The sequence below is a fragment of the Dendropsophus ebraccatus genome, chromosome 2, assembly GCF_027789765.1.
Source record: "Dendropsophus ebraccatus isolate aDenEbr1 chromosome 2, aDenEbr1.pat, whole genome shotgun sequence".
Taxonomy (NCBI): domain Eukaryota; kingdom Metazoa; phylum Chordata; class Amphibia; order Anura; family Hylidae; genus Dendropsophus; species Dendropsophus ebraccatus.
In genome coordinates, this window is record NC_091455.1 from 52,230,473 (window position 1) to 52,258,321 (window position 27,849).

The following is a 27,849-nucleotide window of genomic DNA, read 5'->3' on the forward strand; positions in this document are numbered from 1 at the left end:
AGAGCCAGTGATGCTGCAGGCGCATGGGGACAGGTAAGTATAACTTCTGTATTATGTCCCCCACCCCCTGCCTGCACCAAATTTTAAGATTTAGCCGGATGTCCCCTTTAAGTTTTTTAATCTAGACAGGATTTACATTGGTGGATCCACTATCCAGTCCATAGAATTACCAAAAATAAAAACGTCTTTGTATCACAACGGGAGTGTTGTTCCTTTTTCATTTCCTTCTGAGGGTGCCCACTTGTACATTTCGGCAGTATGTGCGAGTAGTTGGGATTCATCAGAGACTTATAATACAGATAAAGAAAGTGTTTTTTGAACTAATGTGATTGAAATGTAACTCGGCAATGCAGGAATACATCCTATGTGCCCTTTCATGAGTCATTCTGCCAAATATATTTGCCGTCACACAAATTTTTTTACAAGAAATCACTGCATTAAATGTAATTAAACAGAAATTCTTGTCATCTTTACTTCTATTCTGCGAGTGTTTAAAGTTACATCCTGCTGCACCGGCTGCTTGGAAATGCAAATGATCAAATAACAAGTGGGATAGAAAGGATGACTTTACCGCATGATCAAGTCACAATGTTAAGCTTTGGAGACAGATCTGTTTTAATGAAGTAGAATGGATAAAAATACTTGATGAACAATGATACAACTTTGATTCGAGATCGGAATCGAATGTTAGTTACAGGGAAAATAAAAGGAAATATATGCAGATATGTATATAATGTACATGTGAATATGACAGAAGGGCACTAATCACTTAAAGGGAAGCTATCTTCTCTCTCGTGCTTCCTCAAAGAGAAACTATTAGCAGGTTTGTACTTACGAATCTACTCATATGTACCTGTTGCCGCAGAGCTGCTCATTCTTTATGTTTATCCATGGCGTCTAATGCTCTATAATGTATGCTAATAAGTCTAACGTAATAAGCAGAAAGTAGAGACAGGCGGCACTATAGACAAATTCGGGACGGCATGCAGGGGATATAATCAGGAAGGACAGTCTGCTGCTCATGGACTCAAATAGGTGGTGCAAAACTCCCAAAGTAGCAATAGGCAGTCCTTTGTAAATACAATTCAAAAAGAAGAAAAATGGAGTGCACTCACCAGGGTAGTCATCATCGCTTTATTTCTTTAAATGAAAAAACACATACAACATAGTGCAGACATGGACAAGGTGGACGCTAGGAGACGAACAGGGCGGTGACAGGCTGTTTCGCGCGTGACCGCGCTTCTATGGACCTCTGTAGAAGCGCGGTCACGCCTGTCACCGCCCTGTTTGTCTCCTAGTGTCCACCTTGTCCATGTCTGCACTATGTCCTATGTGTTTTTTCATTTGAAGAAATAAAGCGATGAAGACTACCCTGGTGAGTGCACTCCATTTTTCTTCTTTTTGAATTGCTAATAAGTCTGTTTGATGCACTGCAGGCATTCCTCGGCACTTCAGTGCACTGTCCCACCTGCCTGCCGGCCCCTACATCTACACATACTTATGCACATTCATTAATGCATAAGGAGGCATGTCTCTCACCTCTGTACGATGTTGCGCTTCGGTTGCTGCGAATGTGCAAGATCTTGTGCACACAACTCATTCACTGGGGTAGAAAAACACCTTCCCGATTCTCTACTACCATCATTCTTTCCACTCTTGGTCCTGCTGCTCAGCACTTTCTGGTGTCAGTCACAAGGAAGTGCTCGCTCAGCCAATCACTGGCCAAAGTGGGACTACGCTGCTATAAAAAAAAAAGTTGTCCCTGAATCACTCCTTTATTAGTTAAAAAAAAATGAAAGAAAAGGACTTACAGAAAGGCACTTCATTACCCCTACCAAATGCTACATAATAATATAAAACTTAACTCCAACCACCAGTGCTGTGTGAGCATGCTCGTTCAAGCATTGTGCTTGATCGAGCATCTGGATGCCTGATCAAGCTTGATGCTCCACCGAACACCTTGTTGTGCTCGGGTAAAGGTGGCCATACACCTTCAATATCTACTGCTTGCCACAGTAAACTATTTCATTTATTTGTTGTATTATTTGTATATTTTGTCCCTTGAAAGGATACAAAATATGCAAAAATTAAAAACATTACAATGCAAAAATGCAATAAGTTACTGCAAGACACATTAGAACTTTAGGAATTGCCAGCATACCGTTGGAGTTCTAATGTGTCTTGCAGAAACCTATTGCATTTTTAAGTTCTAAGTTTTGTATATTTCGCTTAAACATCCTTTCAAGAGAAGAAATATACAAAAAAATAAATAAAAATGGAGATTTAACAAGGCACCCCGCTTAAGTCTCCCACTGGTTTCAATGGGGTTCATTAAGCACAAGCACTTAAAGGGGAACTACATATATAGCCCCCTATTGCACCCAGAACGCTGAGGAGGAAGGTATGTGTCTTACCATCCTCTTCGGCGCTGTTCTTGCACTGTTAGTCTGCGTAATCTTCAGCACAGAGGAGGAAGGTAAGACATATGCCATCCTCCTCCTCTGTGCCGAAGATTGCGCAGACTAACAGTGCAGGAACAGGAACATCTAACCTGCTGACAGTTTCCCTTTAAGTATTGGATTGATGGTTCAATGCTGGGCAATGGCAGCAGTAATTCTATTCAGGCTGTATAGTGCCAGCAAGCTGGTGTAAATTCTCGAAATTTATAAGTTATTGGCATGAAGAAAAACCACTGCGCAGATGTCCTTGGTATTTACCCTCAGTGACATCCAAAGAAGTGACTGGCTATGTCATATTATGCTGCCATTGAATGTATAGTGGATTAGTATAGCCAACCAAACACCATAAATGTTCATTGAACAGCTGGATCATCATTGATCTTTATGGTAGTGCCTTTCTTTGAAATTCATTTTCTGTAAAGCTCTGATTAATATGGTGGTAAGCAAAATAAATGAGTGGATTAAGTGTTGTTAAGCCTCCTTGTCCCCTCACTGCTGTCAGCTTATAGTCGATGAGCTGAAGAACTGGATTATCGTAGAGTGGTTATTGGGTTCCAGGCATGTCCTGCAGTCTGTACAAAGTAAGGGTGGCTTTACTGTTTTACATACCAGTATGAGCGACAGACTGCTGGAAACAGTGCGTCTGTCGCTATATAGATGCCACTTTTATCCTCAGTTTGTATGGCAGGTCAGTTGCATTGACATGAATGGAGCTGAGTTGTAATACCAAACACAACCTGACGGGAGGTGTGACACAGTTTTTTTTAGGAAAACAGATAAGTTTTTATGATGCTGGATAATCCCTTGAAAGGAGAAGTCCCATGAACTAAAAAAATCTGAGGCAGGCAGGAAAGTGCCGGAACATCATAAACAAAGTATACTTACCCATCCCTGTGCCCTCTCAGCACTGCTGACCGGTTTCTGACAGCTGCTGGACTCCATCCTTTCTGCTGCTGCAACATCACATACCCCGTTGATGGATTGCCCTCTTAGCCAATCAGTGACTGGCGGCTTATCACTGCAGTCACTGAATGGCTGTCTGGGCAATCCATCAGCAGGGCTTTCAGCAGCAGGAGCCGGGTACATGACATACAGTACCTGGACAACATCAGGCGGCTGTCACATAGACCTGGGAAGTGGCGCTACAGGAGCACAGGAACAGGTAAGTATGCTTTCTTTATGTCTGCCTGTGATTTTTACCTTTCATGTGACTTCCTCTTCCCAGCAGGATTGACACTGTGCTGAGTATATAAAGTGCTATTTATAGTGTTTGTAAAAGCATCCACTGGAGCATAGAATTTTATACCATTCAATTTTTAGATAGGTATAATAAAAAACAAGCACTTTGTAAGTTTTGTACCGTTTAAATTTTTTTACATTACATAGAAGCATGTCATAGAAGTAGAACTTAAAATTAAAGCAATGAATAGTTGACTGTTCTCTCGATTATGTGCATTTACTGTATACAGTCTCAGTCTCGCTGTTGTTCTGAGAATATCTCAAGCCATTACTTTCTGGGACAGGAAGGAGCAGCGTGACAGCTACTGTTGTCAGCCATATTAGCGCTCACGGTACCAATTTTTCTGTCACCAAGAAATTCTGCACTCCCTTGTATAGGTAGAGAACCATCCCTAACAAGTACCTGGCAGTAAAATACAGACAACAGTTTAGGGGGGGAGATTTTTTTTTATAGAAAATATATATTCAAAAAACAGACAGCTAACAATTTTTAAAAGCAAATTGTCCGATAATATGCTATATACGCTATGCTATAGCATGCTAATATGTTTTATTTTAGAGGTTAAAAAAACCTCCACAACACTTCTATATTTGCAATCTGTTCAGGAATCGACAGAAGGTTTGGAACCCTGAAACAAAGTCAGTCTATGTGTAGCACCCAGCAGTTGTGATATTAACTGCAGTCTTACGATCTTGCCAGTATGTGACATTAAAGTGAATGTACCACTAGTACATGACCTTTTTTTATTTTACATGAATACCGGCCCTAGAGCGGGGATGGTGGTGCCGCAGTCCTTTTTTTTGAACCATCGCGCACAGTACTGGTCTATTACTGAGCACTGGTCAGCATTGGAGGCGGGCTGGCCCCAAGTGTGATAATCTGCCCTCCCCTATGTCACAGGGAGCTGGTCTATTCGCGTCGGCACTGGTATATTCATGTTAAAAAAAAACAAAAAAAAAAACGATGTACTAGTAGTACATTTATGTATTGAATTTATACTGTGAAAAATTGTAATTTTTTTTTTTTTTTTTTTTGCAGAAATCAATAGTACAGGAGATTTTAAGAAACTTTGTAATTGGGTTTATTATCCGAAAAATGATTTTTTATCATGAAAAAGCAGTTTGAAGCTCTCCCCCTATCTTCATTGTTCTCCTATGGAGAGAGGGATAAGATACACCAAAACAGGACAACAAACAGTTAATTAAAAGCTACATTACCATCTGTCCTCTCTCCTCTGATGTCACTACTGACCCTGAGTAGCTCCCCTGCTGAGTAATCCTTTGTTCTCTGTTTTCTGCTGCTTTGTTTCTCCTCCGTCTCTTTTGCCCCCTTCCCCCTCCATAGCACAGACAGGACACGTCTGATTGAGATTTCCTGATTCTGAGCAGTGGATGACAGAAAGGAGAGGGCGGGGGGGCTGCTGGGAAAAGGCTTTTTAAATGCAGATAATGGCATATTTGCCTAATAAAACCAATTACAAAGTTTCTTAAAATCGCCTGGACTATTGATTTCTGCAAAAAAAAGAAGCAGATTTAGTTGTTTTTTTTTGCCAATACAATTTATACTCACCACAATTATTCCTACAGTGTCATCTGTTTCAGGTCAGCTGCATCCACACATTTCATTACTGCAGCTTGGTTATGTGACCAGCACTCAGAGCATCAGAAGATTATATGGTTTTATGTGTCACAGGAGGTAGTCTGGCCAGGGTCATCTGACTTGCTGTGAACTACAGGACGATATCATCACCTATGAGATCCTTTCTTACAGATCTTAGACTCCCCTCCCCCCCAACATGAATCTTTGCTAGTGATGAGCGAATAGTGACATATTCGAATATTCGATATTCGTATGAATATCCTGCGAATGTCCGAATATTCGATTGAATATTCGATCCCATTAAAGTCTATGGGAACAATTATTTGATTAGTGAAAAACATCTATTTGACCATTTGGAGGGTGAAACCGGAAGCTGGGGGATTTGAACGCTTATCGAATATTTATCGAATATTTACAGGATATTCGTAAGAATATCGAATATTCGAATATCTATTTGATCAAACAGTATTCGCTCATCACTAATCTTTGCAGTTGCTGTCTCTACAGGACAAGGATATACAGGACTAGGCTAGTCCCTACATTCATTAGTTGCAGAGCACATAGTTAGACAGCATATCTGATCACATTGCTGCCTCTGTAGGTTGTAGACATATCATACAGAATAATACTCTATAATACTCTAATACTCTTTACTCTCGTGTCACCCTTCTCAGTCCTTCTCGTGTCACCCCCAGTCTACTTAGTCTGTATGTTCTTGTGAGCAGGTCTCTAGCTCCTTTTGTTTATTTATTTTTATTAATTTGTTGTATAATGTAATATAAATATAACCTTTGTATTATGTAAAAAAAAAAAAAAAAAAAAAGGAAAATGCGGAATCTGTTGGCGCTATACAAATAAATATTATTATTATTATTATTATTATTATTATTGGACAGAACTTGCTGTACTAAGGCCTTCGATAAGTGCAGTGATGAGACGCCATCCAACCCCTCTCCCTACAAAGCCAGAGGCACCATGGGGAATGTAAGTGGCAATAGACAACCATATCAGACAGTAAGATAGGAATTAAGATGGCTGAAAACTCTAGCCGATCCGAACTCGAACGTTCGGTATTTGATTAGCTGGGGCTGCTGAACTTGGATAAAGCTCTAAGGTTGTCTGGAAAACATGGATACAGCCAATGACTATATCCAAGATTTCCACATATCCTTAGGGCTTTATCCAATTTCAGCAGCCACCGCTAATCAAATGCTGAAAGTTCGGGTGCGGATGGACTCGAGCATGCTCCAGGTTCGCTCATCTCTACTGAAAACCCAAGCATGCCACATCAGCTGAAACAGATATACACAAAGCATAAACAAGAGCCCCTACATTATATCTAATAATAACCTAGGCTGCATTTTATTCCTAAACTAAATTCATGGATGGATATGGGTGGAAACATCCATACTCTGAACAGTTAGCGATATTTCTTTATATCAGAGTATATATTTTAGTTTGCGTGTATTTCTAAAATGTTGGTTTGTGGTAAGAAGTGTATATTCTAGAGCATAGCAAACAGTGTTACTTGTTATCATCACTATTCAAAGAAGTACGATACATGCAAGCGATTCTAGATCAGAAACCTAGTTTTTATCACATCTGTAATTGTGCCTGACCTACGGAGAAGACTGAGACCCCTGGAAAGGGAATGTGATAATTATAAGTACTATAGGAGGATGAAAAGATATTCTTGTAACTCAGAACCACAGGAACCTTTGGACTCTTGCTTAAAAAACACATTGGTGTTGACCGTAGAGAGCTTATTACAAAGGCAGAGCTCAGATAAACCGCAGGAGGTTGCACATATTGGAAGGAGCTGAAATTGCTGTGATGATACTCCGAGGATGCTATTCCTCACAGATCAGCCTTTTTATATAACAATGAACTCACAGAACAATGTTATTTGCCAATTTAACAATAGCGCTCAGGGCTTCTGGAGTGATTACTTAAGGCCTGAAATCTGTTTGGTTTGTAAGATGTTTACATAATGCTGTACTATTATAACTATTACTTGTATTTTCTAATGCCATTATCCTTATTAGGGCCAATTCACACTGAGCTGAATCAGCGAGTAAGTGTTCCAGGCTGAAAGTTTTCTTACAGAATTCCGTGCACAATTCTGCGCAAATTAATTTTTCATTTAACCCCTAGATGCATTAGGATGTTACTGTACGTCCTGGCGTTGCTAGGGGAGTTCAGAGGGGGGGTTCGCTCGGCGACCCCACTCTGAACCGTCATGATCCTGGGTGCTATCTGCAGCCCGGGACCACAGCTATTAGCAGGCACGGTCCGACTGCCTTGCCTGCTAATTAGGCATTTAGATGCAGCTGTCAAAGTTGACCGCTGCATCTAAATGCCTGCTGTACTCCATCATTGGTGGTCTAGTGGGAGGACTGCCCCCCTCCCAACGCCATTGCGGAGGAGCGATCCTCGCATCTGTACCGGGCCGGGGTCTGCACCACAATGGCCGGCAATGATCCCGGCTCGGCATTCTATTGCTTTTGGCTGCAGTCGAGAGCAATAGAACACTGATCTCATGGATCTATTTACTGCATAGATCTCAATAAGAGACCAGAGTAGTGATACTAGAAGTCCCCCAGGGGGGCTTCTAGTATGTGTGTAAAAAAAAACAAAAAAAAAATTTTATTAATAAAAAATCCCCTCCCTTAATCCCCCTTTTCCCATTTTACAAATAAAAATAAACATGTTTGGTATCACCTGAACTATTAAACTATCATATTGCTGATCTCGCACGGTAAACAGCGTAAGCGCAAAAAAATTCCAAAGTGCAAAATTGCACATTTTTGGACGCAGCCCTGGTTCTCCTCCCTGTCCGCAATTCTGAAGTCCCATGGTGCAGGTTGGATATTTTGCCATGCAGGCCCTTTTAGTACTATGCATGGGATGTTAGTGCATGTATAATGAGGTGGCAGTGTTAATGCATTACGTATACCTATATTGTGTATTTATCTGCACCCATATATCTATCTGCACGTATATAGTTTTCCCCTACCAGGGAATAAAGCCGGTGATATTCACTATCGCGGACTGGGTTGATAGTACACCATAATCTTGTGTGTGCTATATGTTGGTATGTTTTTAGTGTTTTTAATAATTTTCTCTGCTTCAATAAAATATTACTTTTTTCATACACCAAAGGTGTGCTTATATGTAGTGCTTTCTTTTTCGTTTATATTGAAATTGTAATAAAAAGCAATCAAAAAGTTGCATATACGTAAACAAGGTACCGATAGAAAGAACACATCATGGTCCAAAAAATTACACCTCACATAGCCCCATAGGTCAAAGGATAAAAGTGCTCTAAGCATGGGAATAGAGCAATTTTAAGGAACATGTATTTTTTTTTCAAGGTTTTAATTTTTTAAAGCCATCACATAAAATAAAAGTTACACAAGTTACATATCGTCGTAATCGTACTGACTTGAGGAACAGAGAAGTCAGTTTTACTCTATGATGAACGGCATAAAAACAACCCCCCCCCCCCCAAAATAAAAAAAAATTGTTTTTTTTTTCAAATTCACCACACATATAATTTTTTTTCTAGTTTCACTGTTTATTTTAGGCAAAAATGACATCTGCCATTGCAAAGTGCAATTAGTGGCACACAAAATTAGGGCTCATCTGGGTCTCTAGGTGGGAAAATGCACGTGCTATGGCCTCATACAAATGGAGGAAAAAAGGAAAGCGCAAAAATGAAAACTGGCTGTGTCCCTTAAGGGTTAATCAAATTCATTCATGCTTTCCAATTCGGCGCTGAATTTCCACAAGCATTCCACACAGAATCCGTGCTGATTCTGTGCTGAAAAATTTCAGAGCAGAAACTCACTCCTCACATTCCAATTCTTTTGGCTGAAAGTGGATCCGCCGTGGAAATTCTGCTGTGTGAACTGCAGAGCAAATTCCATTGAACTCAGTGCTGATCAGTAGTGGATTACAACAGGTCTGTTTTGGGCGGTAGCCGGGGCCCTGAGCTCCTGGGGGGCCCACGGCCACCTAAACAGACTTTAGGGGTGTATTTAGGGGGTGTAACAGTACTTTAGGGGTGTATTGTCTCCTGGCTACAATTCTGCAAAAAAAAAAAAAAAAAAAAAAAAAATTTGTTATTTTTACTGTGATTTTGCACAAATTAGGGTATTATTACATTATCTATCATGTACTATAAACACCACTTGTGGTACCATATGTACAGCAGGGTGGGGGGGCCCAGGCTTGGTGAACAGCCCGGGGCCTATGGTAAAGTTAATCCGACCCTGGCGCTGATTCCTCAATGTGAACTGGACCTTACTGGATCAATGAGTATTTTTGATGTAGGGCTTGTGTAGGTTTTAGAGCTGTTGAACTAAGGCAGAAATTGAAATTGACATGCCCCATCCTAACCTCTCCCACATATAGTGACATGATCATTAAACACACGGCACACACATATAGTAGAATCATAGATTGCTGGCAAAGAAACTCCACCTAGCCCATCCAGTCTGCCCTTATATTATTTTCTTGGGATCTCGGAATAATAATAATAATCACAGGCATGTTTTTATGTAGGTCAGATCTCTAGAACTGAACGCAGTATTCCAGATGTAGTCTCACTACAGTCTATATAGTAGTAAGATCTAAGAAATAAATCATCCCCACCTACTGATATCAGTGGGACCTGCCAACTGTCTGATAAAATGAAGCAGGGCTGTGATTGGTAGCAATGGTCAACAAGGACAACTTTTCTTTTGCACAGTTTTGATAGATGAGGCCTTTTGGGTATAAAAAAAATATTTAACAAAAAAAAAAAATTATATATATATATATATGTATATAAAACAATAAATGTGGTTCACATTGCAGAGGTCAGATCCAAGTTTAAGGTTTAAATTTATTTTTCTCTACACGCAAGGATGCAGAGGACATTCTAAGAATTGTATTGCGGTCTTTCTGTTGTTTCTTTTTTTTTTTTTTGCCTGTTTTGCGTGTTCTTGTATGTTATCCTATTTTAGCATTTTGCAGTCTTGTAAGCACTGTACCTTTTATAATTAAAGGGGTTATTCAGGATTAGACAAAGCATAGGTACTTTCTTTTAAAACAGCAGCACCCTTTTCCTCAGGTTGTGTGTGCTATTACAATTCTGCTCTGTTTACTTCAGTGGAACTGAACTGCAAAACCACACCAAAACTGAGCACAGAAGAGGCGCTGTTTCAGGAAGAAAAAAACCATGTTCTCTAAGTCTGGATAATCCCTTTAACTAGAAGGAAATGTGAGTTTCTGTATATGTGTGCTGGTTACCTACCTATGAATCGGATAGGTAGCCATAAAGAGTTGCGTACTTGGGTGTGGATTGTGTTGAGATTTATGTTTGGCTCAATTTACAGCATAAGTAGAAGGTGAGTACAAGATTTTGTGAGTGGCAGTAGATTAACCTCTTAGGCCCCGCTCATACTGGAAGTAAATGGGGTTTCCTCCCATTGGAGGCGGGCCGGCCCGCTTCCAGTGCCTCACCCCCGCCCTGTAACCATGAATAGTACGGCGCCGTACGCGAGAACCGGGTTAAAAAAAGGACAGCGGCACCGACCGTCCAGTGCCGTTGCCGTTCGATTCATGTGTGATTTTAAAGAGAGTGTACGTGATGAAATATACAAAAATTAGAACAAAATTTTTTTTTAAGGTTTTTGTAAGACACATTATAACTCTGCGGCAACTCCCGCAAGATGCATCGACTCCTGAAGGATAACACTACAAATAAAAAATGTGTGCCTTAAAGGGAACCAATCAGTCCAATTGGGCTGACTTGGTTCCCTGATCCCTGTATAAAGCTCCTGTGCAGCTTGCGACACGTATCGGCAGTGGCTGCAGCAGCAGCTTTATATGGGAGAAAATGAAGCTTTAATCCACTGGCAAGTGACAGGCAGAGGCGGGCAGGTAGTCATCTGTGTGGCTCCCCACCTGTGTGTAGTCACCACTCTCTGCCTGTCATTCTGCTCAGCAGGGATGATTGACAGGCAGAGAGGCTAGTAACCGGCAGAGATCGGTGACTACACACGGGCGGGGAGCCGCCCAGATGACTACCTGCCCGCCTCTTCCTGCAGCGTGCCAGCGGATTAAAACTTAATTTTGTCCAGTATAAAGCTGCTGCTCCAGCTGCAGCCAGTATGTGCCGCAAGCTGCATAGCAGCTTTATACAGTGATGCAGGGAACTAAGGGTCCATTTACACAGAAAGATTATCTGACAAATTATCTGCCAAAGATTTGAAGCCAAAGCCAGAAACAGACTCTAAACAGAGAACAGGTCATAAAGGAAAGCCTGAGATGTCTCCTCTTTTCAAATCCATTCCTGGCTTTGGCTTCAAATCTTTGGCAGATAATCTGTCAGATAATCTTTTGTGTAAATGGACCCTTATGCTAAGTTTACACGAGGCGATTATTGGCCCGATCGTACGATTAACGATTTCGAAGTAACAATTTTTTTTTTATAATGATCAGCATTTAGACGGTACGATATATCGTACGAAAAAATCGTTTTGCGATCGTACGCCCGCAGCCCGGCGCGCCCGCAGCTTGCCCCCCCCGCTCAACCGCAGCCCCCTGTGCCGCCCTGATTGCCACCCCTGCCGCCGCTCCGATCGCCCCCCTCCCCCCCCCGCCGCCAGTGCGCTGAAAAGGGGAGTCGGGGATGTCCGAAGACCTGCTGCGCGGAGCAGGTAACGTATGTTCTTTGCCGTGGCGGTGGGGGCGATCGGAGCGGCGGCGGGTGGGGGTGGCGATCGGAGTGGCGGGGTGGGGGTGGCGATCAGAGCGGCGGCAGATGGGGGTGGCGATCGTGGCGGCGGTGACGGCGATCGGAGCGGCGGCGGGTGGGGGTGGCGATCGGAGCGGTGGTGGATGGGGGTGACAATTGGAGCGGCGGCGGCGGGGGTGGCGATCGGAGCGGCGGCGGGGGAGGCAATCGGGGCGGCGGAGATGTCGATCAGAACGGCGGGGGTGGCGATCGAGCCGGCGCAGGGGGCTGCAGATGAGCGGGGGGCCGGGCTGCGAGCAGGGGGCCCGGCGGCGGGCGGCTGGACTATCGCGCGACGACTGTTTACATGGAACGATCGTCGAATTTTTTGCGATCAGCGAACGACGATTTATAAACCTGTTAAAAGATCAAAATGAAAGATTTTTCGATCGTTCGCCGCGTTTACACGTACGATTATCGTTCGAGTTCGATCGTTATCGCGAAAATTCGCCCGATAATCGCTCCGTGTAAACCCAGCATTAAGCAGCCCAATTGGGCTGATTATTTCCCTTTTTAACAAATCAGCTCTGCTACGTCTCTTATGGTGCGTTTACACAGGCAGATTTATCTGACAGATTTTGGAAGCCAAAGCCAGGAATGGATTTGAAAATAGGACCCGTTCCCTGTTTATGGTCTGTTCCTGGCTTTGGCTTAAAAAAATCTGTCAGATAAATCTGCCTGTGTAAACGCACCATTGGTAAAGCTGATCAGTGATTGTTGCTATCATCTACACAGACAAGAAACACGAAAAGATCTGATTATTTTTGTTTATTGCTATAATTAGCATTTAAGATGGCGGCAGTTCCAGATGTAACTAATCATCCCGATGTTTCTATGGATCTTCAGTGCGGTCGTTCTGATTGAATCCTGTAATAAAACAAATACTAATCAATAAAGATGAATTTACCCCGCCCCACCCCCGCCTCTAGTTTCCCACCCTTCCCTCATAGATTGTAAGCTCTTGTGCTATATAAACATAAAAAACAATAAATAAATTAGTGAATAATATCTCCAACTTACCAATCCATTATCTGCCCCCAACTTGAGGTTTTCTGTAAAGGTTGATTATTTGATCAGTGGGAATTTTATCCCTGTGTCTCTCGCACATTTTCCAGAGGAAACGCAGACAAATGCATAGGATCACGGCAAGGATGGCCAGGACTGCAAGGATCCACTTGAACAGTTTCCATATCCCCTATTTCAGATCTTCTACTAGAGAGGATCTGGGCATGATCTTCATAGTTTTTGTGGTCTCCATCTCCAGGCTGGTGTCCATTGATGATGGCATCTCCAGGCTGGTGTCCATTGGTGATGGCATCTCCAGGCTGGTGTCCATTGGTGATGGCATCTCCAGGCTTGTGTCCATTAGTAATGGCATCTCCAGGCTGGTGTCCATTGGGGATGGCATCTCCAGGCTGGTGTCCATTAGTAGAGGCATCTCCAGGCTGGTGTCCATTAGTAGAGGCATCTCCAGGCTGGTGTCCATTAGTAGTGGCATCTCCAGGCTGGAGTCCATTGGTGATGGCATCTCCAGGCTGGTGTCCATTGGTGATGGCATCTCCAGGCTGGTGTCCATTGGTGATGGCATCTCCAGGCTTGTGTCCATTAGTAATGACATCTCCAGGCTGGTGTCCATTGGTAATGGCATCTCTGGGCTCATGCCTGTTGGTAAAGGCCTGGCAGCTATGCCAGAAAAAAGGAGCAGGAAGGCCGTGAAGCCGAACCAGCCCATTCTAAAATATCCAAATCTCTTCAATCTCAGCAATAATTAGCAGCAATAGTCGCTAATCCAAGGGAGAGAAAGAAGCCCCCTGTTGCCGATATGGCAGACAGTGAGCAACTGAGAGGACATCCGGCAAAACATTATATATACGTCAGCTCTTATATATGTCACTGATGACATCACAATAGCCCAATTAACATATCATAGGGACCTGTTGAGCTATTGTCATGTCATACAATGACATCATAAAGAAGAGGTGGCTACAAGGTAACAGGCGCTCCTGTGTCTATTAACCATAGACAGCGCAACCAATCACAGCTCAGCTTTTAGCTATAGTAAAATGAAAGCTGAGTTGTGATTGGCTGCTGTGGGCAGTTTATACCCTGGGCCATCTGATTATAATAAGACAGGGATAAGATCAGAGTATATGCAGGGGCCATTGCTCCTGAATCTCATCCCCATATACAGGACCTGGACTGTATATATTGATTGTATCTATTGTTTGTGCAATTGCCGTTTTTTATTGCTGGTTCTGATCTGAATTACATCAGGGAAGATTTCAGGAAACACAATAGGGGAGATTTATCAAACATGGTGTAAAGTGAAACTGGCTCAGTTGCCCCTAGCAACCAATCAGATTCCACCTTTCATTCCTCACAGACTCTTTGGAAAATGAAAGGTAAAATCTGATTGGTTGCTAGGGGCACTTTACACCATATTTGATAATCTCCCGGACCAGCCGCCATCTTGTAAGTTCCCATAACGCCTGATCACTAAAATCAAGTTCTGATCCTGACTTTCTTGTCTTCGTAGATGACAGCGACAATCACAGATCAGCTGTGTGTCACACGGCCTTGTCACAGAACGGTGGCTGCCTGTAATGTTCACCTGGCTGGGTGGACATCACTTTATTTTAATAGGAATTTGGCTGGGAGTAGCGCTTTACATTGTGTGCACAGTCTACCTTGTGCGGCCGTTGTTCACTGAGTAGCGGCTGCACAAAATAGACATGTCAGTTTTCTGTGCGGCCGCATGGAATCCCGGGCGTAGTGTATACAGTGTGAATACACTACGGCCATAACTCCATAGGCTGTAATGTAATCGGCCACTGTCATTAAACAACGACCATTCAGCCATTCTGGAAGCCCAATTGGCGCAAATGTACTGATTGGTTCCCTTTAAGATTGAAAATCTAAACTGCAGTGATGGTTGCAGTGACCCTACAATGGAAGCCTATGCTTCCTACACTACAATATTCATCTCAGCTAAGGTGGAATAGGACACTGTAATGTAGAACGGATACCTGATGTCTTAATAAAACCCATCAGTATGGAGGCCGCCTGTATACATATATATATATATAAGAGAGAAATAATATAGAGCTGGACGGCACTGTGCGGCACTGTGGCTCAGGTGGGTGCTTCTACCTCAGTGGACGGACTCCAGGCCCACCTTAGTGATGAAATAAACCGAGAAGAGGCAGCACTCCAATATGTGGTGAAAAAGGAAGATAATTTATTCACCCATCAATGTGCAACGTTTCGATCTCCCAATGAGATCTTTTTCAAGCAACAAACAAGAGTGGGACATCGACTGTTATATACCCTCAAAGGTCCACCCCCAGTGCCTCCCCCAATTAATTACATCATAAATATTATCATACATAAACAAAATCACAAACCAATGCATCAGTGTACATAATATGAAATTCATGTGCAATCAGCCACATTAGTGTATAAGGGCTGTGGAAATAGTCCATGATCGGTAAACAATAACCTCATACAATCCATGTAAGGTTAATAATCCAAAAGTCCATGATCCATAGGGTTAATGGAGGGGGCCGTTACTCACCAGACAGACTTATCAAGCAGCTGTTCCATCCCACGCACCGTGTGTCCGCTTCTGTTTGTAAACAACGCTACTAGGCATGCGTGAGGGAACCACGCATGCCTAGTAGCGTTGTTTACAAACAGAAGCGGACACACGGTGCGTGGGATGGAACAGCTGCTTGATAAGTCTGTCTGGTGAGTAACGGCCCCCTCCATTAACCCTATGGATCATGGACTTTTGGATTATTAACCTTACATGGATTGTATGAGGTTATTGTTTACCGATCATGGACTATTTCCACAGCCCTTATACACTAATGTGGCTGATTGCACATGAATTTCATATTATGTACACTGATGCATTGGTTTGTGATTTTGTTTATGTATGATAATATTTATGATGTAATTAATTGGGGGAGGCACTGGGGGTGGACCTTTGAGGGTATATAACAGTCGATGTCCCACTCTTGTTTGTTGCTTGAAAAAGATCTCATTGGGAGATCGAAACGTTGCACATTGATGGGTGAATAAATTATCTTCCTTTTTCACCACATATTGGAGTGCTGCCTCTTCTCGGTTTGTTTCATTATATATATATATATATATATACACACACACATATACTGTATATATATATATATATATATATATATATATATATATATATATTAGCTGCGGGAGCGCTGCATCTCTGGCTATAATAACTCATACAAACAGGAGTTGTAATGCATCTTGCGGGAAACTATTACTTTTTTCATTCTAATTTTTGTATATTTCATTTTCACATACCTTCAAGGAACTAAACACTCAAAAATTTGAACGAAAAAATGCAATAGGTAGCAATACTCCTGATGCCCTCCAGCAACAGCTCCGGACCGCTGCTCACTGACAGCCTGATCAGCAAATCTCTGCACTGTCCTGGAGCCCACAGGCATCAGAAGGAGTAAATAGGGCTTCTTTATTGTTTTTTACTGTGTTGTACTTTTTAAGGCTATGTTCACACAATGTGAACAACCGGCCGTTCCGTAATGGCCGGTCTCTGCCCGGATCATCCCGGCCGGTACTTAAGTACCGGCCGGATGATCTTTGGAGCCGCAGAGCTCTGATGCGGGCGCATTAGCGCGCGCCCACATCAGAGCTTCCCATAGCACACAATGAAGCGAGCGGCCGGAGCCGCTGGCTTCATTGTGTGAACTGACAGGGCCTCCTTTCACTGACAGGGCCTCCTTTCACTGACAGGGCCTCAATTCACTGAATTGCGGCAGCAGAAAACTGACATGTCAGTTATTTGCGGCGCCGCACGGGATCCTGGCCAGAGGGTATATGATGTGTATACGCTCCGGCCGGGATCCCATAGCAGATAAGGCTATGTTCACAGGCGCATAAAGTACGGCCTTTGTTGCCAATGGCAACAACGGCCGTATTTTTATGTAGTGTAAACATAGCCTCACAGTTTCAAAGCTCCTGGGATCTTTATGAATGATGATGCCAGGATCTCTGCAACTGTTTAAAGTGTACCTGTCATCATAAAAAACTTTGGACCTGTCAAAGAGACATGTCAAAAGTTTTGATTGGTCCAAGTCTGAATGTTCAGACCTGTACTTATTGTGAGAACAAGCCAGTCCTCTCCTGGCTTTGTGTCACACAATGAGTTGGGCTCCTAATGTAAGGCTATGGAGCCCGACTCTTTTCACTGACACAGAGCGGCAGCGTGGTCCTCTCCCTGCTCGTTCTCACTATCGGTACGTGTCTAAACACTCTGACCCACACCGATCAAAGCTTTTTACATGTCTCTATGACATAATCAAAAGTTTTTTTATGGTCACAGGTACACTTTAAAGCTATGTTCCCATTTTGTATGACACCGGCTGTTCCGTGACCCACCCGGGTCACGGAACAGCCGGTGTCAGAAAGTATCATCCCGGGCCGGTACTGCAGTACCGGCCAGATGATCTTTACTGCCGCTGAATTTGGATGCGGGTGCATCTGTGCGCGCCTGCATCTGAATTCTCTGCTGCTCAACATTAGAGTGTGCGGCCGGAGTTTCACGTTCCAAAGTGTGCACTGACAGGGTTTTCTGCGACCGCTATTCAATAAATCGTGGCTGCAGAAAACTGACATGTCAGTTTCTTGCAGCGCTGCTAGGGATCCCAGCTGGAGTGTACACCATGGGGATTTATCAAAGGGTGTAAAATTTAGACTGGTGGAAACTGCCCACAGCAACCAATCACTGCTCAGCTTCCAGCTCTGGTGAAAGGAAAGAGGAGCTGTGATTGGTTGCTGCGGGCAGTTTCCACCAGTCTAAATTTTACTTCCTTTGATAAATCTCCCCCCATGTGTATACACTCTGGCAGGGATTCCTTAGAAGGTACCACTACGTAAGTTCTGTAGCAATCACGGCCGTTGTGACATTATGACAGTGGGAACTTGGCCTAAATGTTTGCGCTACTGTAAAGCAGTTTTTTAGACTGTGCAGCTGTATTAGACAAATTTATTGCTCAAAATTTATATTTTAACTGTGCAAAATTTTTGCGCAGCTGTTCGCCTCCTCCTGATCGGGCATAAAATTTACACCTGTTTGAGTTTTTGAGCAAGTGAGAAAAATTGGGAAGATTCACGAAGGTTTTTGCACACAATACATACATTTAACAAAAAAGAACCCTCCGATAAAAGAAGGCACAGTAAAAAAAATGAAATAAAAATCAGTTATTAGACTGAAAAACCCTTTCTGTTTGTGAACTGCGAAAATAGACAGACACTATTCACAAGTAATGTTGAATTTCATTTTGGTTCTATGCTTGAGTTTTATGCAACAGAAAACAGATAAGGAGACCTTCAGGAGCATATTCTGTGGGCAAAATGTTACGGGGTGGAAGGAGCTGTGCAAAACGGCATGTAGTTATGTGGGAAAGGACTCAGCCTAAGGCTAGATTCACACTGGACGTATCCGCAACGGATTTCCCGCTGCGAGTTCGCAGCAAAATCTGCTGCAGATACCTCTCCTGTCTCCTCTTCCAATGTGATCCCACTGCGAGTATGTAAGTGCCACCCCCATTAATCCCCCGCCACCTAGAAGATACTTTACCTGCTCCACACTCCAGCCGCATCTGAGGCTCCCGGAGGTCCCACACAGCCACTCAGTGCAGGGCCCTGCCGCAGTCACATGGCACTTATATACTCATTGGAAATGACAGGAGAGATATCCGCAGTGTGAAATCCGCTGCGGATATGTCCAGTGTGAACCTAGCCTAAATTGTATTTTATTCATTTTAATCCAAGAGAAGGGTAGATAGTGAATGCCAGAGGGGACCTTATTCCATTTGTAGGTTAAATGTTGCTAGTAGATACCATGCAAAGTATGAAAAGCTGTAACCTTAACAGCCGCTCCTCCCATGCATTCCCATCATTACAGCATGGTTGTGTTGCAATACTTTGCCCTAAACTGCTTAAATAGCTTCATAGCTATGTAAGTAGTGAGACTATTCACACTTTTATTGTAGTTTTCTAAGGCTGCTATGATAAAGAAAAAACAAAAAACAATTATAGACACACTGAAGTGTCATAGAAGTGTGGCCAGGGCACTTCAGTGCTCGGGCCATGCCTCTCTGACATGTGCATGCAGCAGCATTAGCTATACATATTAGCAATAGAATACACATTCGAGTTAGGGAAGCTGTCTGTGTCACTAGCGCTGCAGTCTCAGCACAGTGTAAGGGTATGCACACTACGGATTCCAAGGAGAGAACTTCAAGTGGATTCCGCCACGCACCCCCACTTTAAGTTCCACCCATCCCATAGGCTCCATTCTATGCTCTGGCACATTCCGCCATCCGCCCATGTAAATCCTTTGGGTGGGTGTCAGAATCTGCCTGAGCACAGAATGGAGCCCAATGGACGGGTGGAACTTCAAGTGGTGGCACACGGCGGAATCCGCTTGAAGTTCTCCGCTTAGAATCCATAGTGTGCACATACCCTAACAGAGCAGGGATAACAATCAATCAATGCTTGCTCTCTTTCACTTTGAGGCGGCTGCATTGCTAGTGACACAGACAGCTTCCCCAGCTCTAAAGTCTATTCTGATGCTAGTATGCATTAACAGATACTCTTGGAGGCTCAGTATTGCTAACGCTGCATGCAGAAGTGTTAACAATATATAACTGTGCCTGGGCCAGGGCTTGTGCAGCCCTACAGTTCCCAGACTTGCCGTATCGACCCTTACTGCTGCCAATTTAAAAATTAAAAAAAAAAAAAAAAAATACATTTTCTTTTATGAAGTAATGTTACAATATTTTGTAACTTGATGACAGAAATGTGGGGGGAAATGTTTGCGCTGGTATACCCTTTACACATAGATCTGCCATGTTCCTCTTTGTATATTGATGCATTTCAGACTTGCTTTGAACTGGTGCTTGTAGAGGAAAAGACCGCATTGGTTTCCTTTGTTTAGCATACAAAAATAGCATCCACTCTTTTTCTCCAGTAGCAGTAATCTCCCTATTTTACATCTTTTGGGCAAAGGTAATTGGTGCTAGTGTTTCTGGCACATTGGATTCATACAAGCGGCTAAATCCTTGTAGCATACCGAAGACCTAGTTTGATCTTGCTACGAATCATTAATGTAAAATATGGCTCAATAGCCGCTATGGTATTGGGCTTAGGGAAAGCCCAGCCAGTTTGCATTTTGCAATTGTGACAAGATGGGCTAAAAGGAGATCAAAAGTTCCTTTCTATAAAGTATAAAACGACAATACTGATATCAATGTATTCACAGCAACAGTCAGAGGAATTAAAGAGCAAGCAAAGAGCTATTCATCACTAGTGATGGTGGAAACAGACAACACAAAAAACTGCTGGAAAATGTTTGCTTAAAGACAGTCATTTAGTTTGATAATCCCTTTGCTATCAGTATAGTTTGTCCCATAGAAATCATCTTCTATAATTTCTACACATGGACAGTCTGAGGGTCATATTACAAGGCCTGATGACTAATTTAAGCGAGCACTGATCTCCTAGATCGGCACTTGCTTACTGAGCCTATTACACGGCTCGACTATCACATGGCAAGGGTTGCACAGACATCGTTAGGCAAGTCCGTGCGGCCCCTGCCTTAAAGGGGTTATCCAGCGCTACAAAAACACGGCAACTTACTTCTAGACACAGGGGCGGTCTTGACATTTCTGGGGCCCCAAGCAAAGTTATGTCTGGGGCCCCCCCCTCGACATGCGTTCCAAAACAATAGACCGCTGTGTGTTGCCCCCAGTAGTATATACCCCTTGTGCGCTACCGCCAGTAATATATACTTCTTGTGTGCTGCCCCCAATAGTATATACCCCTTGTGTCCTGCCCCCAGTAGTATATACCCATTGTTTGATTCCCCCAGTAGTATATAGACCCCTGTGTGTTCCCCCAGAAGTATATAGACCTCCTGTGTGCTGCAACAGTTGTATATAGACCCCCTGTGTGCTGCCCCCAGTTGTATATACCCCCTGTGCGCTCCCACACTTGGATATAGACCTCCTGTGTGCTCCCCCACTTGGATATAGACCCCAGTGTGCTCCTCCAGTAGTATTTAAACCCCCTGTGTGGTTCCCCCAGTAGTATATAGACTCCCTGTATGCCCTACCAGTATTATATAGACCCTTTGTGTGCTGCCCCAGTAGTATACAGACCTCTGTGTGCTCCCCCAGTTATATATAGACCACCTGTGTGCCTCACAAGTAGTATATAGACCCCCTGTATATTTCACCAGTAGTATATAGACCCCCTAGTGTGCCCCACCAGTAGTATATAGACCCCTGTGTGCTCCCCCAGTAGTACATAGCCCCCCTGTGTGCTCCCCCACTTGGATATAGACCTCCTGTGTGCTCTCCAAGTTGTATATAGACCCCATTCTGCTGCCCTAAGTAGTATATAGACCCCCTGTGTGCTGCCCCCAGTAGTATATAGACCCCTCTGTGAAGCTCCAGTAGTCTATAGCCCCCCTGTGTGCTCCCCCTGTTATATAGCCCCCCTGTGTGCTCCCCCAGTTAAACAGACCCATGTGTGCTCCCCCTCCCATATAGTATATAACACAATAAAACAAACACTTATACTCACCTGGGTCCGGGCGTCTCCTCTTCTCTTTACTCTTGTGGCCGCAGGAAGGGATTTCCCTGCGATCACAAGAGTGTGGCACCACAAGGACAAAGCTGCCACTTGTGACCGAAGGGAAAACCCTTCCTGGGGCCACAAGAGTGACTAACAGTAAGGGGGCCAATGTCTCCCGTCCTGTCAGTGCTGCTGCATGTAACTATGAGCGCTAATTATGAGTGCTCATAGTTACAGTTCAGATGGCAGCAGCGAGCGGGGCAGCGGCCCTGTCCAGCGGTCTTGAGCACAAGAGCAGGGCGTGGGGCCCCCCTGGATGTTGGGGGCCCCAAGCTTGGTGCTTGGTGCCAAAGACCGCCACTGTCTAGACACAGCACCGCTCTTGTCTCCAGTTCAGGTGTGGTTTGCAATTAAGCTCCATTCACTTCATTGGAACTAAGTTGCAAAACCCCACCCAAACAGGAGACAAGAGTGGGTCTGTCTCTGGAAGAAAGTGGCCATGTTTTTGTAGCGCTGGGTAACCCCTTTAAGTGTAAAATAGTAAACTTTATACAAACCTCTCCATGCTTCCCAGTATTCTTTGAGCTTCTGCCATCTGCCCGTGTCGCCATGAACCCGCAATCCATTCTACAGGCAGCATGTTATAGAGCAGGAGCAGCTGAGCAGATTGATACATAGTTGTATGGAAAAAAAATCTAGGATAAGTTGTAATTTATTCAAATAAATCTTTGATCATTCCAGTCTAAGTAGTCATGTGGGCGGTCCTACTCAGTTATTGAAAGCTATCTGTGCAAAAGTTTGCATATGGAGTGCAAATTTGGAGAAAAACATGCACAGTTGGTTAGGTTGGTTGGGCATTGCCCCCTCCCATAAAATACCAAGCTACTTTTACAACAGAAGAGCCACACATACAATCCACAAAGGTGCCATCCCTTTAACTCCTTTGTAAACCTATGCATCTAGAATAGAAAGTGCATTGAGAAGTGCAGGTTTTCCTTGTAGGCTATAAATATTTATGGCGCACTATTCTAAATATGTGATTGATTATGCATCTAGCTCCCTAACTAGGAAGTCTGCCATGGCATAAATATAAGGGCCAATATATTCCCTCATAGGCATGCCAGTACTGTGCGCCTTCACCAGGATGCAGATTTAAACTGAACTGTATGAGAAAAAAATATAGCACAGTCAGCATATACCAATACATAAAAGTTCTAAATTGGAATCATTTATGGTGGTTGTGCTGCTAACAAGATGAACAGATATCTTATTAGTAAACTTTTTATTATTCCAAAACTGTAGTTTACTCTCCATGGACTATTCATATTGAACAGCACATTTCAAGGGCTCCCGGAATAAGGGCAAAGGAGAAAACACGACCAGAATATTCTTACATGAGGACAGCTGCACTACTTTCTGTTATACTTTTTCCCATACATTACCATCTCTAGGTATAATGATATCCATACAACTTAAATAATTTTTTTTTTCAGCTGAAGCCACCTGTTTTGGCTAATGATCTAACACGTATGAAAGTCCCTTATAATTCCCCAACAGTAGATATTAGGGAGGGGGGGAGGGTTATGGTGTCTACCAAATAGCTTCCTATCATTAGCTATTGCATGGCATATAAAGGCAGGCTTAAGGATATAAATTTCTTAAAAGTAACTGTATGGAAAACACTGTCGGCAGCTCCACAGACTCTTTTTGCATTATTGTAAACAGACTAGGGATGGTCCGAAACCTCCGAGGTTCGGGTTCGTATGAACCCGAACGCTCGGCATCAGATTCCCGCTGTCTGCCCTCTCCGTGCAGCGGGCGGATACAGTGGGAGGAACGCCTGGAAAACTGGGATACAGCCTATGGCTATGGCTGTATCCCAGTTTTCCAGGCGGTCCTCCTGCTGGATCTGCCCACTGCACGGAGCCGCCAGGCGACGGGAATCATTACGGAGAGTTCGTGTTCGTACGAACACAACCTGCACCAGGTTCGGACCATCCCTAAAACAGACACATTCACAGCAAGGCTCATTTCAAAGAAAGCAAATGAACCTACAGCTACAGTGCCAACAGTATTACATCGGTGAGGCATCGTGGCTCTCTGTACTGTGGCCCTCCCACCGGTCTATGTAGTTAGAGCACAGCTTCATACATTGTGTATATTTACAAAATAGTTTCTGTGGCTCCTTCTGCAGTGTCGAGCACCAAGGAAACTTTTTAGGTGGAGTAGGGTCTCCTGTCAAATCTGTCAGGAGTCCTCTGCTCTTTGTACTAAGCAGTAAGCCAGCAATGCTTTATGCATCACTGGCTTACAGTCAATAGATTTGCTGGCATACTTTCTGAGCACTTCCTGCGCCAAGCCTGGTGAATCTGTCTGACCTCTCACAAGGAAGGTGGTGATGCCATGAGTTTAGACCCAAAGACAGGTGCCCATGCTTTTTTTGAAAGCAAGCTAAGCTGATAGCATAGCATTCTTTGTGACAGATGTAGTGCAGCAGCTGTACAGTTGGGGGCGGCTAAATCTGAATGTTTTTGTTGTATGGGATAAAATTCATGCAGCTGTTCCCTTGAGGCATCCCTACCCTCAGCTCAAAACATATGACAGGTTATTTGCAATTTAGATTGTCCAAATGGGAATATGGACAGATGTGAGTGGTGACAATCTATGTACATGGGAGTATGTTATCGCTGTATAGATACAGGAAAGGAAACGTAGGTAGAACATGCGAACTCCATACAGATGTACTGTTCAGTGGAAATGAATGGGTCATAACAAGATACTGTCATTCTGGAAAGCCTAGATGTGCACAGACACAGATTATGAAGTACGCTAGTTAGTTCCCTACAGACACGTTCTCTCGAGTATACAAATGGTAATCTACATCCATAGCGCTTCTTCTGTGTCATAGAGATCAACTGTGATATCACAACAACAGCTACAGTACCTGTCCACAGGAATCTTTCATGCACCTTACAATACGTCTTACATTTGATATCTTCATATAACACAATAAATAACATTTTGCCCCGAATCATGTTTTCACTCTTCTCTGCACCTCTAAAAATGTTATATTTTTTCACCACCGTACCATTCACCGAGTATCATTGGAACAGAAATCAGTTTTACAATTTGACATGATGATATAGAATAACACGTAAATTTAGAGAAATAGTGGCTGTGCCTATGGGTGAACAGAGAGAAGCAACACTTTAGTAATCTCACACTTTCAATGTGCTTCATCACCACAGGATAGATGTTGTGGAGTCTTGAAGAATGGTTGGGATATTTGGTATTATACATGATACCTTCAGACCCTGTATGCTACGCACTAGCATGTTATTGATATCTAGTTCCCTATCTGAGGTAATTCTATGTTCTGCAATGGAAATGCTACAGGAACAAAGAATGTATATGTAGTGTACAAAAGTTGTGGTTTGCGTAATGAGGAAGCGCGCGCATGCGCGTGAAACAGCTGTAACTACTTGCTACGTGTGGTGTCCCCCTACCTGCTCTCGCATAATACATTTTAGCCTGTTTGTGAAATGAAATAAAGGAGGTTTACATCAGACGGTGAGTGCCCCCTGCATTTCTTCTTTGAACTGTTACTGTCTTGGTTCTAGTTTTAATAACAACATGGTTAAAGAGGTTGTCCAGTCAAAACTTTTTATTTTGTATTAAAAAGCTCAGTGCATGGTTAAACACACACACACACACACACACACACACAAAACAAAAAAAAACCAGACACTTACATTCCTCACTGTTGCACTGCCCCAGCTTCGATCCCTGCTATGTATCGCTTCTGGGTTCAGGGATGTAATGCCACATGATCGGCTCAACAATCAGTAGCCACAATGGTGTCCTTCGCCACTGATTGGCTCAGAGATCCATTATACCAATGGAAGCATGGTAGCAAGGAAGGTAAGTGCATGTTTTTTAACTACCCACTCCCTGAACATTTGAATAAAAAAAAGCATTCTGCAAAAAAAAACAAAAAACCTTTAGCTGTATTTTAAAGAAAAATGGGAATCTATGCTGTAGTTCATACTGTAGATCGGGGAAGTTTTGGCTTTAGGTGTTCAGGCATGATGGGCAATAAAGTTTTGCAACAACTGTAGGGTATGATGCTCCTTATTCTGGCTAGTATAGAGTATAGCGTGGAAATCATAGGACAAAAAGTGATAGTATATAATAACAGAGTAAGGCTGTGTCCACATTATGGATTTTTCCCCTGCATGCTGCAGGTAGCCCAGGAGTGGATTATCCCCATTAAATGGTGCTAATCTAAAATCTTGTGCAAATTACCATATATTTGTTTTCAAAGAGGAAAAAGCAATTGCTGGCACTTGAGGCTTTGACTTATCTCTCACACAAACAGAGAATCAGGCAAGCTGAAATCCAATTTGCCAGATCCTTCTTTTGCCTAACATCTGCCAGTAGGGCAAAATCCGGAGTCCTGCCTATGCAGTAGACAATTGACTAATCACACTAAAATTGATGGGTTTGGCTAATCTTTTTATGGGAATAGGAACCTTTAGGACATATAAATGTAAATATATAGCATAGCTGATAAGGTTGAAGAAAGACAAGAGTCCAAGTTCATCCTTTAATGCTACTGTATTAAAGGGCTTATCCGGAGAACAGAAAAGGTCCAACCCGTTTTGCTCTCAAATGCTGCACTTCCTCCTTCTTGCTGTCTTGGATGATAACTTCCGAGATGGAAGGGAGGTGAGAACATGTTCAATAGCTGCCAGATGTTACATCAGAGACATCAGGGGCATCTGTTGGACATTATGTCCGCAACATGCTCCCACCCCCATCTTGTCTTGGAAGTTATCATCCGAGACAGCAAGGGGGAAAAAGTGCAGCGTTGAGCGCAGAACAGGTTGGATCCCTTCTGCTCTCTAAATAACCACTTTAAATTTTACAAAGAGCCAACCCCTCATTGGATGACTCTATCCATTAGTAGTAGAACAGTACTGTAATTTCTCCCCCATCTATGTGCAGGTCCACAATGAGTTTATGTTCCTTACAGCTGGTCTATGAATCTCCCAGCCAACACAAGTTGTTTTATGACCCCCCCCCCTCCCAATACGGTAAAGACGTTAAGTGATTACGGTTGTCCAAAAACTGGTGTTTTCTGAAGGGGTTTAAAGATAATGTTAAGGAACACAACGCATCTACACTTTAAAACGTATCCAGTAACCCAAGGGCATATGCACTCTGATGAATTATAGCTCCAATTTGTACGGAGCTAAAATAGGATTGCCATAGGCCTCTACTTACTTCTGCATGGCTCCTATTTCACGTAGAGGCATTAAGAGGTTGTCAAATTCCATATATTACTTGATGGATTTATATACAGTAATACACTCTATACACAAGGAGCTGTATAATCTCAATGTGCCGTCATACAGGCCCTATGTACAGGGCCCAGTTTTGTGCAAGAGTCAGAAATGTGATTGAATAACCTGAAATCAAGTCAATATTCATTAGTTTACTGCAAACTAATAAATCAGAAGAGCTTTGTCCTTAGAAAACATTAGCAGTAGAAGCTAAAGGAAATATGTACAGGATAAAAAATGTATATGAATGTGACTTACAGACAGAAGTATCTGAAAAGCACTGTGGATGACCTCTAGGTACTGAAACTCAATGATGCATCCTGTCACCGAGATGAACGAGTGATCTCCAAGGTCCCTGCTGGCTGGAGGAGGCACCACCCGCCGCACACAGCCGGGCCCGTGTTCTCTCCACCATGAGCGATGAATGGAAATGTTAAATGTCATAAGATCTGTCTCCTACAAGAAGAAGTACAGAGAATTAATACATAGCCTGCGGGATATATTGTTTTTTTCTAGTAGAATATCACAATATTATGTTAAAAATGAAAAGAACAAATAGAAAAAAACATATTCCAATGTTATTTGTCCTAAAGCTGTATGAAAGGTATAGCATCCACAAAATCTACAAATTGCTGTCTATGTCACATTTGAATTTATTACTTTTATATAATGAAACCAATTATTATAAGAAAATGTGCATTAGAATTAGAAATGTATACAAGTCTTTCAAATACTGGAGTTAGGTAGCAATTTGAGGGTCATACAAATCTAAAGACCCTTTTA

General features: G+C 43.0%; 2 protein-coding genes across 8 annotated transcripts in view; both read right to left on the reverse strand.

Moving 5' to 3' along the window:
- The window catches only part of NKAIN3 (sodium/potassium transporting ATPase interacting 3), a 420,057-nt gene that overhangs the window by 83,972 nt on the left and 308,236 nt on the right, over nt 1–27,849 (reverse strand). For 6 of the 7 annotated variants that reach the window (XM_069960007.1, XM_069960002.1, XM_069960003.1 and 3 more), the window contains exon 4: nt 27,325–27,522. In XM_069960007.1, the coding sequence (XP_069816108.1) occupies nt 27,325–27,522 (198 nt within the window). Of the gene's footprint in view, nt 1–8,931; nt 9,389–27,324; nt 27,523–27,849 lie in introns of those variants that run through there. The other variant, XM_069960006.1, reaches the window with a different exon arrangement.
- On the reverse strand, nt 12,866–22,332 carry KRTAP26-1 (keratin associated protein 26-1). Its single transcript, XM_069956822.1, has 3 exons — nt 22,279–22,332; nt 13,103–13,815; nt 12,866–12,949 (listed from the first exon to the last, which is right to left on the reverse strand). Exons 1-2 carry the CDS (start codon nt 22,330–22,332, stop codon nt 13,168–13,170), a joined length of 702 nt encoding a protein of 233 aa, XP_069812923.1. The 3' UTR covers nt 12,866–12,949; nt 13,103–13,167.

What these genes read in the sequence shown, in the direction of transcription:
- KRTAP26-1 (XM_069956822.1), bottom strand. Translation starts at nt 22,332, where the DNA reads ATGGCGACACGGGCAGATGGCAGAAGCTCAAAGAATACTGGGAAGCAT. An exon ending in ATACTGGGAAGCATGGAGAG is followed by an intron (nt 13,816 to 22,278) that starts GTTTGTATAAAG and finishes TGGATATTTTAG; the next exon opens with AATGGGCTGGTTCGGCTTCA.